The sequence below is a fragment of the Polypterus senegalus genome, chromosome 6, assembly GCF_016835505.1.
Source record: "Polypterus senegalus isolate Bchr_013 chromosome 6, ASM1683550v1, whole genome shotgun sequence".
Classification (NCBI taxonomy): Eukaryota; Metazoa; Chordata; class Cladistia; order Polypteriformes; family Polypteridae; genus Polypterus; species Polypterus senegalus.
Genome location: NC_053159.1, coordinates 184058299 through 184074433, shown reverse-complemented (window position 1 = coordinate 184074433; position 16135 = coordinate 184058299). Strand labels below are relative to the sequence as shown.

At 35.9% G+C, this 16135-nt stretch overlaps 1 protein-coding gene across 1 annotated transcript in view; it reads right to left on the bottom strand.

The window, feature by feature from the left end:
* The window catches only part of agps (alkylglycerone phosphate synthase), a 261105-nt gene that overhangs the window by 108851 nt on the left and 136119 nt on the right, over nt 1–16135 (bottom strand). Inside the window, exons 9-10 of the mRNA XM_039757713.1 lie at nt 11931–12056; nt 9838–9946 (exon numbers count right to left, since the gene is read on the bottom strand). Of these exons, the coding sequence (XP_039613647.1) occupies nt 9838–9946; nt 11931–12056 (235 nt within the window). The remainder of the gene's footprint in view (nt 1–9837; nt 9947–11930; nt 12057–16135) is intronic.

Genomic DNA, 16135 nt, shown 5'->3' with positions numbered 1-16135 from the left:
TTATGTATTAATTTTATAAATACATTCTTTAATGCGATTAACAGTGATTAATTACATATATTTAGGCAATTAGTTTTTTTTTTTTTTATTATTTGATTCCTAGCCCTAATATAGATACTGTATATACAGTTGTGCTCATAAGATCACATACCCTGGCAGAAATTACAAGATGTGCACCATGACTGATCAGGCAAAAGACATTTCATTTACTTTTAGTGGAGTCCAAATTAAACTATAAGACATCACAGAATACCACAACCATTAAACAAAAAATAGTAATGGGGAAAATAATGAGATGGTCCCTGTTTAAATGTTTGTATGCTCTTAGTTCTTAAAACTGTGTAGTGCCCCCTTTAGCATCATTGATAGTATGCAGTCTTTTGTGATAGTTATGGAAGAGGTCTTTGATTATCAATGGTGGTAGAGCTACCCATTCTACTTGGTAGAAAGCCTCCAGGTACCATACATTTTTGGGATCTCTTGCATGAACATTGAACGTTTGAGATCTCCCCAATGTGGCTCAATGAAACAGAGGTCAGAAGACTGTGATGGCCACTCCAGCACCTTCATTTTTTCTGCTGTAGCCACCAAAGGGTCAATTTGGCCTTGTGTTTTGGATCATTGTCATGTTGAAAGATTCAAATGCATCCCAGGCGCAGCTTCCGGACTGATGGATGCAAGTTGTCCTCCAATATCTTCCGGTAACATGCCGCATTCATCTTGCCATCGATTTTCACTAAGTCACCTGTGTCACTGTAACTTACGCACCCCAAGAATATCACAGATCCACCTCCATGCTTCACAGTAGGATTGGTGTACTTTTTGTCATGGGCCTCGTTTCATCCTCTCCAAACATAGCGTTTACGGTTGTGACCATAAAGTTAAATTTTGGTCTCATCTCTCCAAAGGACTTTGTTTCAGACGTTTTGAGGCTTGTCAACATGCTGTTTGGCATATTGTAAGTGGGCTGTTTTGTGGAATTGGCAAAGTAAAGGCTATTTTCTTGCAAACTTGACTATGCAGCACATTTTTGTTCAAGCACCTCCTGATTGTGCATCTTGAAACAACACCATCACTTTTTTGCGGAGAAGCCTATATCTCAGCGGAAGTGGCTTGTGGGTTTTTCTGGGCAGCTTGACAAATGATCCTGGTAGTTGTGTGTGAAATCTCAGTTGGTCTATCTGAACATGTCATGGTAACAACAGAACCCCTAACTTTCATTTTTGTATCATATTTTGAACACTACTGACAGGCATTTTCAGATCCCTGGATATCTTTTTATATCGTTTTACTGTTTTATACCAATCAACAACATTTTAGCGAAGGTCCTTTGACAGTTCTTTTGCTTTCTTCATGGCTTGGTATCTAGCAAAGTCAGTACAGCTCTGGATAAATTTAAATTGACTATTTATACACAGGCACTGATTACGATCACAGAGGTTACAGGTATGGAAACTCTCCCTTCATTACTCTTAATTTGAACCTGTGTGTAACTACCAAGGTTATTGTAGTTTTGCCTTTTAATGTTTGTTTTAATTGCTATATTTTTCCTGACTTTACTTGGAAATTCAATTTAGTTTTCCTTTATTGTGTATTTTTAGTTTTCATTTAGTTTTTAATTCACAGAGACATTTCTATTTTATTGTTATCTTACTGTATATATAAACGTCTACACGTAGAAGTGTGTATGTCTGTTCAGCCCGGAACTGAGAGATGGAGTCAGGGTAAAAGCTCCACCTCCAAGGAAACAGAAAACTAAACGTCTACATGTGGAAGTGTGTGTGTCTGCCTAGCCCAGCCCAGAAGTGCGAGGCTACTACAACATAAAGCTCAGAGAGCCGGCAAGGCAGCCCCAAATTAATGAGTTGGAAGAAGAAAGTGATTTTGTTGCCAAAGTAAAACCACAGAGAAAAGAGAGAAATACTTACGCAAGCGAGATGAGCACATTGGCAAAACGGTATTCCTTATACGTCAGCAAAATGAAACCTAGGAAAGTGATGGCCAGAGTAGTTCCTTTCAATTACCTGACATCTCCTACATTTCAATTTTTTTTTTCTAAAGATTTCAATAGTTTCTAGGACCCCAGGCTTTTTACAGCACGAGGTTACACAGCTAGTATATATATTAGTTTCAGTTTTAATTTTAAGAATTATGGTATAGTTAAAGAGCTACTAGTTTAGTTTTGTGTCACAATCCGACAGAACTGTACACTTAACAGGAAGCTTACTACACTGCATAATTTACTATCTGGTTTTGTTTTTGTCTGATAAAAATAAGTGTAATCAAAACCAGATACTGAATATGAACAATTTACACAATTTTATATGTTTTTAAATATTTTCTATTTCATTTGTGCTGAACAAATGTGTGCTGATTGTTGTCACTTTTCATTTGTAATGAAATTATGTGATTTTATGGTTTGAGGTTTTTTTTTACTTTAAATGTCTATAGCACACAACATATCCTGCTCCAAGGCAATGTGCTTATAATTAATGCCTTCAATATTGCATTCAAAAATCTCCCACACTGGGATTTATTATTTTCTTCCAGCCATATTGATCTCTGATTCCATCTCAGGCACATAAAATTTATAGTCAAAATTTTGCCACCTGCAGGCCTGAAAATAGAATCAACCATTTAAGAGCAGAGCAAAAGCAGGTAATAGGAAAATGGACAACCACAAAATAACAGAAACAGCATCTAAGATTAGGAACAATATATACATTTTGTAAAACCTGCTTATTTAGAGAAGGATCACAGGAAACCTGATACCTATCCCAGCAGAACTGGATGCAAGGCAGGAAAAATAACTGGTATGCAATATGTATGATATGGCTGATATTAAGAACAAAAAGACTATGATATTTCAACTATCTATTTTGAGAGAGAGAGAAAAATTGACAAAAGGGAACAGATATTTTAAAACATAATTCTGCTACTGGATTATTTTCACAATATCAGGCATTTTGAGCTGTGAATGTAAACTAAAACAAGATAAATTCATAAATACAGAATAAATACAAACACACATTAGCATTGTGAACTCAGCAATTTTACAAGGTTTGCATCGCTTTGTTTTTAACCGTCCTTTTTAAAACTTAAAGTGATTGGTCAGTAACAATATGTCTCTCGATCAGTGCTGTTTTATTTTCAAAAAGGATTTCTCCTTGCACAGTGGAAGGCGAATTATTGTCAACAAAACACAGACACATCAGAAATAAACTGAAATGTTACTCACTCGTGATTTTCTGTCTATATGGTAAACATTTTGTTGACCAGCACATTTCAACTTCTGGCATTTGAATTACATCTTGATATACAAGAAACGCAAAGAAAAGCAGCAGCTCATCATAACAGACATCAGACTCATATGCAGCCTGGAATTTGGCTTAGTGTGTGCTGCTGTTTAATAGTTGCTGTGTACATACTGTATCTTGGGCTTAGTCAGAATTACAGCTAAACATGCAGTCACTTATGAAGAGACTGAAATTCTGTAAGGGATTATCTGTATCTAAAACTACTCTCTTCAGCCTGGAGATCCAGTGAATGGCAGCTTTAAAACTTGTCAAGCACATTCAAAGCAAAATCATCACCTTGGTATGCTTATCTAACACTTGAACCATCTATTATGCTGTCACTATCAGCTCCTGAAGAACTGTCACTGTTATCACACAGTAAATCACCGCAAATGCTGTGTCAACACTCGCTCTTTGTCACCAGCCACTGCTGACTGGATGAACATATGAGGGCAACCTATGGTGGATAACTTTGTATTTTAGAGTTAAAAGTTATAAGCGTTAAAGACTAACGGGAGGAATATTTATTCAAAAGCTAAATATGAAATACTTATTAACATATTTTGATTAATTTCAGGACCACTGCATCCCAGGTTAGCCATTTGTAAGTCTGGTTGTGACGAAAACTAAAAATCTTTTTAGTAAATTATTATTTTGTTTCAGTTAGTCTTTCTAGCTACTTTAATTGTTTTGATAATTTTAGCTTTCATTTTGATTTTGTTAATTATTTTATTTCAGTTTACGAAAAAGTTTTTTCATTAATAATTTCAGTTTTGATTTTCGTTTTCATTAACTATAATAACCTTTTTGTCAACTTGTATGTATATTATCTGCACCAAATTTCAAGGGTATGTAAACTTTTGACCGGGCCCATTTGAGTGATTTCACTTATCATTATGATTAAAAAAGGGCACACACAATTTTGTAATAATAAATTGCTTCGGCTGAGCACACTGCCTAATTAAAAGGAATGCTTTCTGCTTGATTACTTGTATTTTCCAAACAACAGACAATATTTCACAAATTCTGCCAGGGTATGAAAACTTATGAGCACAAATGAAAAAATACAGAGCTAGAGGCCCACAGGTGGAATAAACACATGCATGAAATTTATGCAATGTGGTATATATCGAAATGTGAACTTTGTGTGAATTTAAAAGAATTCCAAATAATCTTGAAATTAATGTATACAATAATATTCAGTTTACTTAGTTTTGGAAGTGTGTCAGTAGAGAGCATCTGCACGTCAGCTGAGAGAATTAAAACACAACGTGCAATTTCTCAGTTTTGTTTATGCAAAGACAAAGTGCAACACTGTTTCAAAACAGTTATCATGAGAACAAGTATATGATCTAAATATTGAGTAGGATAACTATGTTGTATTTGACATCAAAGAAAATCATTAGGCAAGCTTCAGAGATGAGTTTGTCCAAAAGTGAGGAATTCACTGCTTATCCAGCTATAAATCCAATCATGGAGCCTTGACCACAAAACATTTTGCTTCAGGTTTTATGCTATTTTTAAATTCATATTAATAAACATTTTTGATTCATCACTGTTACTGCATGTAAGCGCTATATTAAAAAAAGATTTTAAGTAGTTGTCATTATTAAGTGAAAGTCATTATGAAGATGGGCACAGTCACAGTTGGTTACTTCTAATGCTTGAAATTTGCTGCTAAAATCTGTTCTCTAATAGAAACCTAATGCTTTGAAGTGACAACCAGGATGGATGAATGGAGAGCTACAACTTTATTTATCTCCAAGGGGAGAGTTGGCTTTTGACAGAAACTCTTTGAAAAATAAATACATAAATAGGTAAATAAACAAATAAATAAATAGACACATTCTCTTTGGTCTGAACAAAGAAGAAACTCCAAAACTTCTGACTTGGCTGTCACTTCTTTGATATATGGTTGGCTCTGCTGCCTCATTTTCCAGATTTATGGGTTCTAATCTCAACTCATATATGAACTCTCTGTATAGAGGGTGCATGTTTTCCTCACAGGAAATCCTCGTAATCCTCACAGGTGGCGCAGTGGTAGTGCTGCTGTCTTGCAGTAAGGAGAATGTGAAAGATTGTGGGTTTGCTTCCCAGTTCCACCCTGTGTGGATAGCGCTTTGAGTACTGAGAAAAAAGCTATATAAATGTAATGAATTATTATTATTATGGTTTTCCTGTTGGGTTTTCCCGAGTTTCTTTCCTAAATTAAAAAGATTAGCTGGTTAACCTGACTGACTACTTCAAACTAGACCCGTGTGGGTTTGTGTTTGTCCAGCAATTGGCCGGCTACCCGTTCAACAAGTACTCTGTGTACCTGAACTTCCGCCCCATTCTGTTCACGTTAAAAAATTAATGTAACAATTATAAAGCCTTGGACAGAAGTGACAATAAAATAAAGCACTTTAACACTTGTAAACTCATATGTAAGACATAATTAAGTACCCTTGCACTATACATTGCTAGTTTGTTTTTTTAAATCTATCTTTACAATGTATGTACGAGACAGTACCTCCTACATACAACATAATTTCATGTAGTGGATTCAGAAAGTATTATTCAAAACCCTTTACTTTTTTTGCTGTGTTGCAGCCTTCTGCTAAAATCATTTAAATAATTTTTTTTTTCTACATCAAGCAGCACTCAATACCAAAGAATAAGAAAGCAAAAACCAAGATTTTTAGTAATCTTTGCAAATGTATTAAAAGTAAAAACTGAAATATCACAGCTATTCAGACCCTTTATGTAATACTTAGCTGAAGCATCTTTCACAGTGATTACAATCATCTTGGTTTGAATACAACAAGCTTCACACACATGGATTTGGGGATTGTTTGCCATTTTTGTGTGCTGATCCTCTCAAGCTCTGTCATGTTTGGTGGAGACCATTGTTGGACAGATATTTTAAGGATTCTCCAGAGATGTCTGACTGAGTTCAAGCCTGGGTTCTGGTTGGGCAACTCATGGCCATTCCCACAGTTCCCACTCCTGCATTACCTTTGCTTTGTGCTTGGGATTATGTTCGAATGCGTATTTTAGGGCTAGTCCAATGTACAGAGCAATCGGAAGCAGGGATTTATTAAGCATATCTCTGTACTTTTCTCTGTTCAGCTTTCCCTCAACTCTTGATTCGCAGTCAATGCCACTACAAAAACAACCACACAGCATGATGTTGCCACAGCCATACTTCACCACTGGAATAGCATTACACAATTGATGAGTGGTGCCTGGTTTCCACCATACAGGCTGCTAATTTTGGTTTTATCATACCAAACAATCTTGTTTCTCGTAGTCTGAGGTTCCTTTGGTTGCATTTTTGCAAACTCCAAGTGTCTTTTACTGAGGATAAAGGCCTCTTTCTGTGATAACGCACAGACTGGTGGAGTGTTGCTCTGATGTTTGTCTTCTTGAACTTTTCCTACCTCTACACTGCCTCTGTGGAGATCAGCCAGAGTGACCCTCAGGTTCTTGGTCACCTCCCTTACAAAGGATTTTCTCCCAAGTTGCTTAGTTTGGTTGGGCAGTCAGCCCAAGGAAGAATCGTGGTTGTTCCAAACGTCTTCCATTAAAGAATTATGATGGCCAACTGTGCTCCTGGAAACCTTCAATGCTGCAGAATTTTTTTATAGTCTTCCCCAACACGATTCTTTCTCTCGGTTCTGCACACAATTCCTTTGTCCTCAAAGCTTGTTGTTTGAAGTGATACTCACTGTCAACTGTAAGACCTTATAGAGTATGAACAGGTGTGTGCCTTTCTTAATCTTGTCCAATTAATCGAACTGAACAAGGTGGACTACAAACAAGGTGTACAAACATCTCAATAGAACTGGATGCACCTCAGCCAAATTTCAGGTGTCATGGCAAAGTGTTTGAATACTTGTGTCAATATAAGATTTGCTTTTTATTTTTAATGAATTGGGGGGAAAAAAAATTCTAAAATCCTGTTTTTGTTTTGTCATTCTGGAGTAAAGAGTGTTGCTAAAAGGAGAACAAAATTAACATGAACAATTTTTTCACAAGTCTGCAACATAGCAATATATTAAGAAAGTGAATGGCTCTGGATACTTTCTGAATCCACTGTACAGTAGTGTCTTGCATGTACAAGATCATCTTCAATTCAATTCTTTATTGTCATGTGTACAAGTACCATGTACAATGAAATGCTTGCATAATCCCTGGAACTTTCAGGGGACAGGTGTGGGATTGTCTTTTTGTACTGAGAAAAACAGAAGAAACAAAATCAGGGATGGTCTCCCCTAGATTTATTATTATAAACGTAAAGTTGAATAAATCAGACTCTGCAGCTGCATGAATAAAAGGTACCACTCCCGGTTAGTGGAAATAGCCCAAAAGTTGACAGAAATCTACATTTTGTACCTAATACTTGTATGCAAAATTTGGTTGACCTAAGTGAAAGCGTACTAAAGTTATCATGTTTACATACACACACACAAACAGACACAGACATAATTCCAAAAATTGTGTTTTTGGATTCAGGGAGGTCTAAAACATCGAGAATCATCAAAATCTCGACATCGAATCTTTGGACGATTACAATATCTTCTCTTTACTTCTTATATGAGAAAGTAATGATGAAACAACAATATATCCACTGCAAATATCAAGCAAAATAATGCATACTTGGCAGATTACATTTTTCATTAGGAGATACAGAAATGGAGAAAATAGACATTTTCAATTAAACGTTTCTGCTTCGGACTCATTATATATATATATATACTGTATATATATATATATATATATATATACATACTGTATATATATATACATATTGCTTTTTGCTCAGTTTTTGAAATTGTGAAGATCATAATCAGTTGTCAGTTCTACTTACAATCTCAACTTTCAAAGTTTATCATTTCTGCTATTCATGAAATCTTCCAGATGACAAAAGACATTTGATTTATACCTGTGTATGCTGGCAATTGTATAATAAGAACCATGATTATGTAGCATACAATATTTCAAACCTTATATAGGAAACTACACAGGCATTGTTTATTTTACAAATAATGACAAATTACATGCAATTACATGACAAATAAAAATTAAACAGAAAGAGCATATGCCATGATTTAATAATACCATATCCTATTCTTAAAAAATAATGCTGAACATGACAGTGTAAGCAAAGATAAAATCTGAAAGTTTACTCTCTGCTGGGGGTAAAAGTTACAGATTAAAAAGTGTGCTAGTTAGTAAACATACAGGAAAAACTCTAGCACAATAAAAATGTATATGACTTTTGAATGCCAAGCTATAATCTGACAAAGAGCTTTATAAGTAACCAATTGGTTGTCTCTAACAGGACACAATCAGTACAAGAAGTTAGCATAAAAAGTCTGACAAGTGATCAGAGGACATTCAGTTCATCATGCTGGCCTGGTTACCTAAGAGCTAAATGTTTTCAAGGAGTCCTCTTCAACTAGATTGCTCAGTAATTTTTCCCAGTTTCCCAAGATCCTCTGTGTGAAGAAGTGTTTCTTGGATTCCACCCTGAATGCACAATTACCTAATTTGCGTTAGTGTAACTATCTGAAAGGACTGTGCTGAATCAATTTTATTAATACCTTTCTAGGTAAAATGCCTTGAAGACTTATAATTTGTGCCTATGTAGAAATGTTTATTCAATACTAAGGATTTTCACTTTCCCTTAGCTTATTAGAGCAGTACACAATCTTTAGCTTAGGTGTGCACTTTGTTGTGCTTTTCTACGCCATTCCAAGAGCGGTAATGCCTTTGTCAAAGTCAAAAAATATTGTGCATGTGTTCAACAGTTTTTACAACTTAGCATAACATTTTTTACTAGTATTTGAAATTGCTTCTGTGCACTACCTCTACAATAGGAATACAAATCAACATAAAACCTCTTAAAAACAGGACAATAACACCCATCTTGTATTTATAATGAATGCTCCTTTTGTCTGCCTAACTGCTCAGTTTTGAAAAATGTCCAAGTATTTTTGAATTTCTTTTACACCTCCTCAGAATTTGCTCTCCGTTTATCTCTGGAGTCATCTGCACATTTCACAGATTTACTACCCAAATCAGAATCAATGTCATTAATATAAATTAGAAGGATTAACAGTCTAAAACAGTCATAAGGGAAAGAACTGATGACTTCATTTTATATTTAACATTATCCTCTTATCTGGACTTTTAGTCTCTAGCCTATTTTATTTTTGAAATCTGTTTTCTTAAGTTACTCTAATGGTAATGGCTTCTAGCCTTAACAGTTATACAACTTTCATCTATTGCACAGCAATTATGCAAGTATATGATTTGTGCTCTGTGGGCATTGCCAATAAATCTTTATTAATTCTGTTACTGCAGCTTAGAAATATGTTGAATTTGGTTAATGTAGTGTCACCTAAGTGAAAATTAAATGCATGTTTTTTTATCCTAAATAAGTAAAACTGACCAAATAAAAATTAAATAAAACAGAATGCCTTACATAATTCTTTTTTGTAATAAGTAGAAAAAAAAACAAAAGAACAGCAATCAAGAAGTAAAGAAAGCATACCTTCTGATCCCATGATAAAATGATGCACATCTGGGCCTGTTGACATACGAGGGCCTTGACAGCTCTTCTCTATTACACCTCTGGGCGTCACCATTCGTATATGAACAACCTTAACAGCAAGACATTTAAATTGATTACCCTTTCATGCATTTCACTTTAAAAGGCTGTCTTTAGATTGTAAAATATCCCTATTCTCAACCACAGTCTTTAAACCTAAGAATAAAGGATTACTTAGAAATACAATACATATAAAAAACACCTTGTCAGCTACTGGTAAAAGCTCTGCAGAACCTCATTAGTGAAGACAATATCTACTCAATAAACTGCAGGCTGAGCCTTTTCTTCATATTGTAGATATGAGGAATAAAACTGTGGTGTTTATATTTTAAATACACTTGTAAAATTTGTAATAGCACAGGTGTCTTTAAAACCACTTTGACATTTATTTTCTTTTCTCACTTTTCAGTGCCTTAAGTTTGACTACCTGAACTAGAAAACACAATAGGCATATAATTTTGGAATACATTTCACTCCTTCTGTACAAAGCACTGCCTCCCGGTGGCCAAGAAACTTATTTGAGCTTAATCCCTTTCAAAAAAAAGCTTTTACCATTTAAAGAGTTACTATGAAAGCATTCATCAGGCTGTAATGGTAGTTAAATGTGACTGAACTAAACTGAAGCAAATCGGTTCTATTACAACATTTAATGTGAATTAAAATGATGCTGCTAGTTCCAACACCTGTACTTTATCTATTTAATGGAGTAAACTGGCACATATGTATTATAATATTCAAGACTGGGCACCAGTTAGTTCCTCTGGACAAATTAGGATCCAAATGGAAAAAAAAACAGCCTGTGGTGCATTCATTATGAAATTCACTTAAACAAAGATTGATTACTTGAAGCTATAATCCAAATACATGTCTGTTTAGGGATACCATCCCCATTCATTTGACTAGAAAGCATTTAAACTTATCATTTTATCTTTAATGTAAATAGCCACTTGCCAAACCTTACATAAATTGAAATTACAGCACAAGATAAACCAAACAACACACTGCATGCTGATAAAACTATAATGTATTTACACAATAAAAATTCAGAGAGCATCTAAATAAAGAAAAGTGTTTTGGAAGGTATATAGATTTTTCTTAGACAAATACTGTACCCTTATGTCACTGTGTGTTACTATGTAAAATGTTTACTTCTGAATTAATATACCACCTGTTGTCTAGTACTGCAATAAGTATGAAAAAGATTACAGGAAATATTTATAATTGTGGTAAACGATAACACCCTAATTTGGTATTTATATGTTATTTTGGTTACATTTATTACTGTGTCAACCACTCATCCATTCATTCATTTCAATCTACTAATTTATTTCATGGTCTTAGCAGCACTGTACAAGGTATGAGCCAAACCTAGACAGAATACCTAGTCTTCACTAACCATAACCAGACTCGTATAGGGCCAACTTACATGTAACAGTCAACCTAATATTTACTGTACCTCATTTGACTCACTGAGAAACCTTGATTATCCAGAAAGAAAGAAAAAAACGTAGACACAGGAAGACAGAACTTAATGCACAACTGGTCTTCTCTAATTATCAACTGACATGATTTAAAACACAGAATATTGAATGTGATTTCCACTATGCAGGAATACTTTTTTGAATTTGAGAATATGGAATAGTAATACAACTACCATTCAAAAACAGCAGCTGACAAGTTATCTTAAGTTCAGTTTGGAGACTCAGAGTTTGAAAGTGCATAACAAGGTTATGCAAACAGTTAAGTAATTTTCTTAGACAACTGGCATCAACTCAACATTCTTTTTAAATGTGATTATCTAGCTATATATCATGGGATAGTACAGTTTTACTATAAAATCCAAAAGATGTCCAGGATAGGTTAACTGACAATTAAAAACTGGTCCAGTATGAGTGTGGGTAGACTAATTCCTCATCCAGGGCTGACTCCTACCTTGCATGGTAGGCATCTGGAATATGGTCTGCTTTCCCACAGCCCTGAACTGGACTAAGGATTTTGTAGAATGTTGGGTTTTCAGTGAGAAAAAGCATACTAACCAGATCCTCAATGTTACCATAAATGTTCTTCTTCATACCAGATGCTCTTGTAGCTACCCAGCCACCAAGTGTGCTGAATTCCATTGAGTCTGGTTCATGGCCAGTGCAATATCCACTCACATTAAGCTGTGGGGGAAAAAAAAAGAAGTAAGTAGTAAACTGGGAAAAGATAATAATAATAATAATACATTTTATTTATACTGCACTTTATATAAACAATCTCAAAGTTCTACACAGTAAAATAAAGTAATAAAACAAAAAGACCTAAAAATAAATAAATAAATAAAATACTTTAATAATAAAATATCTTTCTAAAATGATAAGTTTTTAAATCTTGTTTAAAAACATCAATCCACTGTGGGGCTCTCAGGTAATCCGGGAGGGCGTTCCACAGTCTTGGCGCCACAGAAGAAAAGGCCCTGTCACCCATGCTGCTGAGCTTAGTTCTGGGAACTTGAAGAGTGTTAATGTGTACAGAGTGGAGGGTTCATGAAGAAGTATGACGGGTAAGGAGTTCCTGTAAATAATGGGGGACATGCCCATAAATACACTGATGAGTAAGGTGGGAAACCTTATTCTCTATTTTAAGTGAAACAGGGAGCCAATGAAGGGTTTTCAAAATAGGAGTGATGTGGTCATACTTTCCCACCCTCATCAGAATTCTGGCAGCACAGTTCTGAATATACTGGGGTCTCTGGATACTCTTACCAGGAATCCCGATAAAACGTGCATTGCAATAGTCCAACCTGGAGGAGACAAAGGCATGAACAAGTCTCTCTGCATCCGCCAGGGTAAGTATAGGGTGGTGTTTATCAATGTTCTTGAGATGATAAAAAGAAGATTTACAAAGATATTTAATATGGGTGTCAAAAGTGAGTTGAGAATCCATTTTAACACCCAAATTAGTGACAGCTATAGAAAGAGGAATGTTTTGACCAGAGAATGTAATACCAGTAATGATAGAAGAACACAGATGATGTGGTATGCCAACTAAGATGGCTTCTGTTTTGGATCTGTTCAACTGAAGAAAGCTAAGCATCATCCATGCCTCTATCTCCTCCAAACAGGTAGTCAAAGTAGATGTTGGCAGAGGAGCATTAACGGAGGTGGGAGTAGTCCTGAGGTAAAGCTGAGTGTCATCAGCATAACAATGGAAGGATAAACCATGTCTGTAAATGACAGTTCCAAGGGGAAGCATATAGATGTTGAAGAGAATAGGGCCCAAAACAGAGCCCTGTGGGACACCACAAGTAACATTGTGGGTATAAGATTTTGCGCTACCCAAGGCAACATACTCAGTTCTACCAGTCAGGTACGATGTAAACCAGTTAAGAACATTTCCAGAAAGTCCAATAGTGTATTGCAGGCGATGAAGGAGAATGTTATGGTCTATCGTGTCAAAAGCAGCTGTCAGATCAAGAAGGATAAGTAGAGAAGGAGAACCAGTATCTGTTGTCATTAGAAGGTCATTAGTAACCCTGACCAGGGCTGTTTCAGTACTATGGCCAGGGCGAAAACCAGACTGAAACTTCTCAAACAAGTTATTCAGTTTGAGGTGATCATGAAGTTGAGCTGCAACTATTTTCTCCAGAACTTTAGAAAGAAATGGAAGATTATAGATGGGCCTATAGTTAGAGAGAACGTCAGGATCAAGGGTGGATTTTTTCAATAGAGGTCTGATGACAGCAGTTTTTAATACAGAAGGAATATGACCAGTCAAAAGAGAATGATTTATAATCCTAGTGATAAGTGGAGAAACAGCAGAGATGTTGGCCTTCAGCAAAAGCTGAAGGGAAAGGGTCCAGGGAACTAGTAGAGGATTTAATTTTCCTGATAATGGCCTCCACCTCTTCCCATGTGGTAATTGAGAAAGAGCAAAGGGGCTGGATAATCTCAGACAATGAATCGACAGTTGGAAACAGCAGGGTGTAGAGAGATGCAAGCGGATGTTATCAACCTTTTGTTTGAAAAAATTGATATGCATGTTGCACCTCTCATCGGTAATCTCAGAGTAAACAAATGAAGGAGGTTTTAGAAGGTGATTTATAGTTGAGAAAAGTTTTTTGGGATTCCTGGCACTATTACTAATAATAGTGGAATAGAACCTGGACCGTGCAACCTTCAAAGCTTTTGCATTCGCCCTCTTATGTTCCCTATAAGCCTGTTTATGAACAGTCAATACAGAAGCCTTAAGTCGCCGCTCAAGGACATGCCCGGCCGCCATAATTTTTCGTAGCTCACAGGTATACCAGGGAGCTGAACACAAAAATGAGACGGACCTAGATGTTAAAGGGGCGTGAAGGTCCAGGAGATTACTTAGGGACTAGTTGTAGAAATCCACAAGGTCATCAACAGTGCAGTAGCTGCTAAAATCAGAGGAGAGATGTTTAAGGTCCAAAGCTAAGGCATCCACATTAATGTTCTTCAGATTTCTGAAATGAATCTGTCATTTTGGTTTGGTACAAGAGAAAAAAGGCAGCTCCGTTGACAATACGTTATGATCCGAAATACCAAGATCATATACTTGTAGATTACTAATTGAGACAACATTTGAAATGACCAAATCAAGTGTATGACTGCTAGAATGTGTAGGGACATTAACATATTGTTTTAAATTAAGAGAATCTAACAGCTCAAGGAAATCGGCAGTGAGATAATCTGTGGGATTGTCAACAAGATTAAGAGCAATAGTATACTGTGTCTATAAAATAGTGTTTTTGACACTGTTCACAAATTTCATTATTCAAAGTCAGGAAATGTATCCATTAAAGCATTAGTGCAAGTGGGTCATGTAGCAAGCCAAAGATCCCCAACACAAAATAAAACTTACAGTACACTAGAATGGTCAAAGAGAAATGGACTGGACGAAGTCGAGACTTAAACCGCATTAAAATTAACAGTACATTCTCCAAAACTTATAATGTCTCATTAAGTTCAAGCACTTCTCTAAGAAGGTGTAGACCAAAATTCCTTCACATTATTACATGCAACTAATCAACAACAACAGGCATTACCAGCTAATATATCCAATGGGACAATTGGGAAATGATTCATTAACTTAAGCTTTTGTTAAGCTGGAAATTTACTAAGATTTTGGGGAATGATTATTACTTTTGTCTGGTTGTATATGTATATAAATGTTTTATTTGTATAAGCTTCATCAAGTCAAATTCAATTGACATAGTTGTTATTGCAATGAGCTAAAAAATTGTCACTGTGAGCTTCGTCTCATTTTCCAAAATATGTTTTACATACCATGAGAGCTACTATATATATATATATATATATATATATATATATATATATATATATATATATATATACTGTATATACACATACTAGCGACTGGAAGCCCGATTGAATCGGGCTACAAATTCTACGTTTGTGAAATCCATACTTTGTCTGCAAAGAATTATTTGTTTTTTTAAGTCCTTAAAATGATTATGTTATCATGGCACTGATTTGTGCTTAAAATAGACCTTTTCGGCCGATGTAATGAAGAGCTGCCTGTTTAAACGGGGCTGTGAGACGTGAACTCAGCTCTTTGCCGCACCTCATTTGATTTTTTCCAGCAGACAAATTTTCAAAACAAACTGTATTTTACGACTCTAATCAGAGTCGGAGTAATAATTATGTTGGCGTGGTCATTTTAGATCGAAGATCGGCTAAAATTTCAACAATGACCGTTGTTAATACCCAGCCGTCTTTACTGAGTTTGCCAATAGATGTCAGAAGGATGGATGCCAAAACTGAACTGTCCAAAGATAGATTTCGACGTACCAAGCAAATGGCGATACGCTCTAAATTACTTACAGTTCTGGAGCTGTCGAAGGGTTTAAGTCAGTCGACGATGTTATTCCTGGAAAGTACGCCCCACCAAACCAATCGAACTCACTGTTATCTGCTCGAACCAACACCGACTTACTATACTTGGCCATCCAACGGCGTCACTCAAGCATTCAAACATTCTTAGCCAATCATGCAATACTGCGTCCGCATTTGCCACGTTATGTTCTAACTACGGAGGCAGAGTCGAGGTATTGACGCGAACACCATACATGCGGGGTATTGACGCGAACACCATAAGGCGCTTTTCCACTGCATAGTACGGCACAGCACGGTTCAGTACAGCTCACCTTGGTTCGGCTCAGTTTGCGTTTTGACTGCAGTTTAGTACCGCTTTAGAGTGGGCGGGATTATTCACG